Source organism: Nematolebias whitei, chromosome 15 (assembly GCF_014905685.2).
Source record: "Nematolebias whitei isolate Nwh7 chromosome 15, NemWhi1, whole genome shotgun sequence".
Taxonomy (NCBI): domain Eukaryota; kingdom Metazoa; phylum Chordata; class Actinopteri; order Cyprinodontiformes; family Rivulidae; genus Nematolebias; species Nematolebias whitei.
Genome location: NC_056512.1, coordinates 46,952,949 through 46,959,590, shown reverse-complemented (window position 1 = coordinate 46,959,590; position 6,642 = coordinate 46,952,949). Strand labels below are relative to the sequence as shown.

At 47.1% G+C, this 6,642-nt stretch overlaps 1 protein-coding gene across 1 annotated transcript; it reads left to right on the top strand.

The window, feature by feature from the left end:
• Nucleotides 1-1,421: 1,421 nt before the first annotated feature.
• Nucleotides 1,422-4,224, top strand: LOC119421415 (UBA-like domain-containing protein 2; the record flags this gene model as incomplete). Its single annotated transcript, XM_037688779.1, has 3 exons — nt 1,422-1,433; nt 3,816-3,972; nt 4,046-4,224. Coding segments are annotated over 3 exons (348 nt in total), but the record flags the coding sequence as incomplete, so codon positions are not given.
• Nucleotides 4,225-6,642: the final 2,418 nt, after the last annotated feature.

The window sequence follows — 6,642 nt, the reverse complement described above, 5'->3', positions numbered from 1 at the left end:
TATATTCTGCTATTCCTATCTATATTTTTATTTTACTTTGTTTTATGTTTAGCTGTGTGCGTTGTTTGATTTCTACTGTACAACACTTTGGTTGGCCTTGTTCCTGTTTTAAGTGATCTATAAATAAAATGGTATGGTATGGTAAATCCCTTCCGGCTGGGGACCTTCCTGGGTGGAATCTGCATGTTCTCTCTGCTGCATGGGTTTTCTCTGAGTACTCGGGTTCCCTCCCACAGACCTGCATGTTAGACTGATTGGTGACTCTAAATTGTCCCTAGGTGAGAGTGAGAGAGTGAATGGTTGTTTGTCTTGTTTGTCTCTATGTGGCCCTGTGATGGACTTGTGACCCGTCCAGGGTGTACCCCGCCCCTCGCACAGTGATTGCTGGACATGGACACCAGTGACACCCCCCGCCCCGACTTACTGCTGACTTACTGCCAGCAGTAAGTCGGAATGAGCCCGACTTACTGCTGGCAATGCGGACCAAGCTCTGACACTGGACCTAACAGCCCGTATCAAAGGACCTGGTACCCCATACTCCCAGAGTACCCCCCACAGGATTCCCCAAGGGACGCGGTCGAACGCCTTCTCCAAGTCCACAAATCACATGTAGACTGGTTGGGCAAACTCCCATGCACCCTCCAGGACCCTACTGAGGGTGTAGAGCTGGTCCATTGTTCCACGACCAGGACGAAAACCGCACTGCTCCTCCTGAATCCAAGGTTCCACTATCCGACAGACCCTCCTCTCCAGAACCCCCGAATAGACCTTACCAGGGAGGGTTAAGAGCATGATCCCCCTGTAGTTGGAACACACTCTACGGTCCCCCTTTTTGAATAGGGGGACCACCACCCCAGTCTGCCAATCCTGGGGAACTTCCCCCGATGTCCACGCAATATTGCAGAGTTGTGTAAGCCAACGCAACCCCACAACATCTAGAGCCTTAAGGAACTCCAGGCGAATCTCATCCACCTCTGGGGCCCTGCCACCAACGAGCCCGACCCAAAGTCCCCAGGCTTAACTTCCTCAGTGGAAGACTTGCTGGTGTGATTGAGGAGGTCTTCAAAGTATTCTGCTCACCGGCCCACGACATCCTGAGTTGAGGTCAGCAGCACACCACCCCAACTATAAACAGCGTTGGTGGTGTACTGAGGGTACTGTATCAAGGGTTGCCGCCGCAACAGGCATGACAACCTTGCGGCCACAGCTGTGGTAAGCTGCCTCGACAATAGAGGCACGGAACATGGCCCACTCGGACTCAATGTCCCCTACCTCCCCCGGAACGTGTTCAAAGTTCTCCCAGAGGTGGGAGTTAAAGCTCCGTCTCACGGGAGACTATGCCAGACGTTCCCAGCAGACCGTCACAATATGTTTGGGCTTGCCAGTTCTGACTACATCCTCCCCCACCATCAGAGCCAACTCACCACCAGGTAGTGGTCGGTGGACAGCTCCGCCCCTCTCTTCACCCGAGTGTCCAAGACATGTGGCCGCAGATCAGATGAGACAACAACAAAGTCTATCATCGAACTGCGACCTAGGGTGTCTTGGTGCCAAGAGCACATGTGGACATCCTTATGCTTGAACATGGTGTTTGTTATGGACAATCCATGACGAGCACAGAAGTCCAACAATAGAACACCACTCGGGTTCAGATCAGGGGGGCCATTCCTCCCATCAGCACCCCTCCAGGTCTCACTGTCATTGCCCACATGAGTGTTGAAGTCCCCCAGCAGAACAAGGGAGTTCCCAGGATGTGCACTCTCCAGTACCTCCTCCAATGACTCCAAAAAGGGTGGTTAATCTGAACTGCCATTTGGTGCATAAACACAAACAACAGTTAGAATCCCCACATTTAGGCACAGGGAAGCTACCCTCTCGTTCACCAGGGTAAACTCCAATGTACAGGCACCAAGATGAGGAGCAACAAGTATGCCCACTCCTGCTCGGCGCTTCTCACCAGGGGCAATTTTAGAGTGGAAGAGTGTCCAACCTCTCTCAAGGAAACTGGTTTCAGAGCCATGTGTTGAGGTGAGTCTGACTATTTCTAGTTGGAACCTCTCAACCTCACACACCAGCTCAGACTCCTTTCCCACCAGTGAGGTGACATTCCATGTCCCAATAGCCAGCTTCTGTAGCCAAGCATCAGACCGCCAGGGTCGCTGCCCTTGGCCACCACGCATCCCACATTGCACCCGACCCCTTTGGCCCCTCTCACAGGTATTGAGCCCATGGGTCTTCGGGCTGTGCCCGGCCGAGCTCCATGGGAAAATGCCTGGCCACCAGGCGCTCGCCAGTGTGCCCCACCTCCAGGCCCGGCTCCAGAGTGGGGCCCCAGTGACCCACGGCCGGGCGAGGGAACATTGAGTCCATTTATTTCGCTCATCATAGGGGTGTTTGGGCTGCACTTTGTCTGGTCCCTCACCTAGGACCTGTCTGCCTTGGGTGACCCAACTAGGGGCTTCACCTGATAGCATAGCTCCTAGGATCACTAGGACACTCAAACCCCTCCACCACAGTGAGGTGGCAGCCCAGGGAGGAGGCAATAAAAACTTGTTTTGACAACAATAATTCACTTTGTTTTTCCAGATTTCTTAACATGTTCAGCAGGATGTTTCACTTCTGTACACACACTGTAAATATCATCCACCATGATCAGAACCGGACCGTTCACATATTGATTCTGAGACACAAAAAGACTACAAACCAGGATTCTACTCCAACAAGGCAAAAAAGCCACAAGACCTAAAGCATCAGTGGTTACAACATTTATGTTACGCTCTCAGGACATTATTACCTGCAGTGTTCCCTCAGTACGGACTGAACTTGGCAAAAGGACCTTCTCCTACTCCGCTCCTGTTTCCTGGAATATCTTACAAAAAGACCTGAAGCTCTCAATATTGACCTCTCTTAAATGGCTTTAAAAATCTGTTGGACTCCTGGCAAGGACCAATGCAGACATATTCCTGGTTTTAGTTTTCTACATTCGCATTAGAATCTAGCTGTTTTTGTTACTCTTTTTGCCATCTTAATTTGTTAAAAAAAACGATATGCCTTTTTTTATAACTGTCTATTGTTGTCGCTGTTGTCCATTGTTGTTATCATTCTTTGTTGAAATCAAGTCTCTCTTGTAAATGAGTCTTCGAGGCTCAATGGGATTTACCTGTCTAAATAAAGGTTGAATGAAAAAAAATCATGAGCCTGTGAGCCAGGCTAACAAAGAGCCTCAGGAGGGAGGGGAGGGTGATCTGCATGCGAGTTCAGCTGCATCGACAGGACTTCTGATTTTTACCAGTTGTCGTCAAAAATCATCACAAAATACTAACATTGAATAAGTAGAGCTGATGTTTTGTTGTTTTTAACACACCTTCATTCACAACAACCAGTAGACATGCCCATTTGACCGCTGACCTTCCATTTCCTGTTTTTGTGCAAACTGAATCTTAAAGTGTTTGATGTTTTGGTAAAGTCAAATGGTCTGAAGAACTTTCAGACTGGTCAGAAGCATTTCTGGTATTTCTGTCACATTTTGTGGTTCATTTTGAACCGCATTCAGCATCAGCAGCGTTGATCTGCAGATAAAATGTCACAGAAACAGTTGTGTGTTCGGGTTAGATGTGTACCATGAACAGTTTGTTCTGTAAACGGATCAAGCTGATCAACACAAGACAGAAAGTATCTATTTTGTGCATTCCTCATTAAACCATAGGTTTCGCTCAGATAAAACTTGAGAATTGTTTGAAGGTCAGAAACGGTGGATTTGTAAAGATTTAACTTTGGTTTGAAAAACTCTTAACGGTTTTACTCCCTCCCTCCAGATACGCACCCCCAGAAACACTCCAGCCACGCCGCCCAACTTCCCTGACGCCATCACCATGTTCTCCAAGCTGTGTGCTTCAGACTGTGGCCCGGGGGCCGCCCCATCCCAGGCCTGTGTGACGTGTTCACCCCCACCCGCCTCCTACACCTCTGGCTTCACCGCTCCGCGTACATAATTTCGCTCCACCACATGAGGTGAGAATGACAATAAAGAAACTCTGACTCTGACTCTTTTGGGCCTCCTCGCCACCCAACCACCAGGCAGTATGGCTACCCCCGTCCTCACCCATGAGCCCCCACTTGCACCACGCTTACCACCTCCCACAGACTCCCATGTGGCCCCCCATCTCTCAGCCCAGCGGCACCCAGCAGCCACCTGTGGTGTCAGCAATGCACAGTCAGAAATGAGAAGAGGTGGAGCCTTATTCAAATGGAGAACAAACAGAAAAGAGCTGCTGCTTGTCCTTTGATGGTTCTGACCCACCTCTGACTTGGGAGGTGGTGGTGGGGGGGGGGTCAAACTTCTTCACTGATGCAGCCGAGTAACAGGGCACTTTATGGGGACAGCGGCCATCTTCTCCTGGTTTCTTTGTTTTTAAACTTTGATGGGTGTCAGAAATGATGGGACAGGAAGTCCAAGGGTCTTCTGTAGGTCTAGGCCCTCGGGGACGTTTACAGTCTGGTTTTTATCAGTTTGGTGGTGGCGTTCTGCCTGAAAATCACTGAATCTTTTCTAGTTTTGTGTTAATCTCCTGATTTTAAATTGTATTTAAATGTTACACAAAATACATTGGCTCGTGTTTGACCTTTGAGGTGAACATCTCAGAAAGGATGGAGTCGGGTCTGAGAGCAGAAGATGGCCACTGGTGAATTTTTAGGTTTGTGAGTTTGCAAGACAAATTTATTAATATTTTATGTATCCTGGAATAAAGGACATCTGACTAACTTCTCACGTTGGCCTTCACTTATTACGCTGTTCTACTAAATGTTGTTTGTGATGCATTAAAACTGCTATTACGTTTTTCACCTGATGTCGCCACTAATTTACAGGTGCAATGCTTTTTGGGTGATGACATCCAGAGGCTGCAGTGGGGACTAAACGTTGTGTTTGACAATACATATAGTTATAATTTATCAGTCTGTCATTCATACATGGGTGGAAATAATCAAATATCAGCTTCTGGTGCTAACAGCCAAAAGCTGAAGCACTGCCCATGAACTTCTGTCTGTCCTCCATCTGTGGGTCAGGATTAGACTGCTGTGTGATTAATGTGTGCTGCTGAATGTTGCGCCTTGGACCGGATGGATCAAACTCTGGCTCTACATCAGATTCAGAACCGGCATGACCCAAACTAGATGAGAGGCAGATGATGGACACACACAGCGACAAGTGGACCCTCTGGATCCATACCAAGTAAGAAACAGAATAGCTACGATGATGATGATATCATGTTACGTACTCTCCGATTGGCTGAAAGCATGTGACTTAACACCTGTCAAATCACTCCAACCCTTCCACCTGAATGAATGTTGTTTGGGCTGGAACAATTCAAAAGCATCAGTTGAACATATTGTAATGTTTATTGCAAATGTTGGGGACGGTTCAACACCAGCCATCCCTGAACAATTCATCCACTTTTAGTTTACAATCCTAAAATGCATAGAAGGGTCTAAACAAAGGCATGCAGAAAATCACTGAAGCCTCATGTTCATTTAGTTTGGAGTTAGAGCAGAAAAAACGACAAAGATTCAAAATGAACTTTTATTGATCATAAAAACAAACAAATCTTGAGTGTCTTTCAGAATGATTCAAGTATAAAAATCAACGTCTGGCTGACTTCCCTTTTTATTGGGGGTTAAACACCCTGAAGGCCCAACGAGCAATAAATGATCAAACGTACTTTACAAAGTGACAAACATGAAACTGGAACATCGACGTGTTTTCAGAGGCGTCTTCAGCTGATTTCACTTCACATCTGCTAAATCTGACCCAAACAAGACAAAAGTCCAACAGCTAAGATTGTCCACAGTCTCAGAGGAAGTTGTTCCACCAGAGAGCGTTTATGAGATCACCCAACAGAACCGACAGCTTTATATTAATACAATGTTAAGAACCACAGAACTCTGCTGTTCCTGAACAAACCAGAAGTTTGGATTTGGACTTCGGCTGCTTGTTATCCTCAAAGCTGAACATTTTCTAAAGAATGTGATTTATTTATTTCAAGTTTTTGAACATTTTTAAGACCACTTTAAATTATTTTTAAAATGGCTGCTTGAAAGCAAAACAAAGCAGAAGGCTTCGATCAGGATGTCTCCAAACTCTGAATGTCTGAATAATGGAAGAGTCCACTTCAAAGATGTTTAAAGGACATAAAATGCAGAAAGTCTTTGGAGACAAGAAGCCAGATCAACTGCGGAACTAGGGATGGGTCAGGCTTTATTGCTGAAGATTAAACCTCGACATATCCCTGAAACAAGAACACCTTGACATTACCATCACATGAAGTTGCAGCTCAATCATATGGTCCTCTGAGACAAAAACTGATCAGGAAGAGGAAGGAGCTGGACACAAACCACCGCAACAGAGTCCCACACATGAAGTCCGCGGAGGTCCTCCAGCTGTGGAAGACCAAGGTCCTCCAGGTGTAAAAGACCAAAAATCCTCCAGCTGTGAGAGACAAAAGTCCTACAGCTATGAGAGACCAATGTCCTCCAGCTGTGGAAGACCAAATGCCCCCAGCTATGGAAGACCAAGGTCCTCCAACTGTGAGAGAACAATGTCCTCCAGCTGTGAGAGACCAATGTCCTCCAGCTGTGAGAGACCTG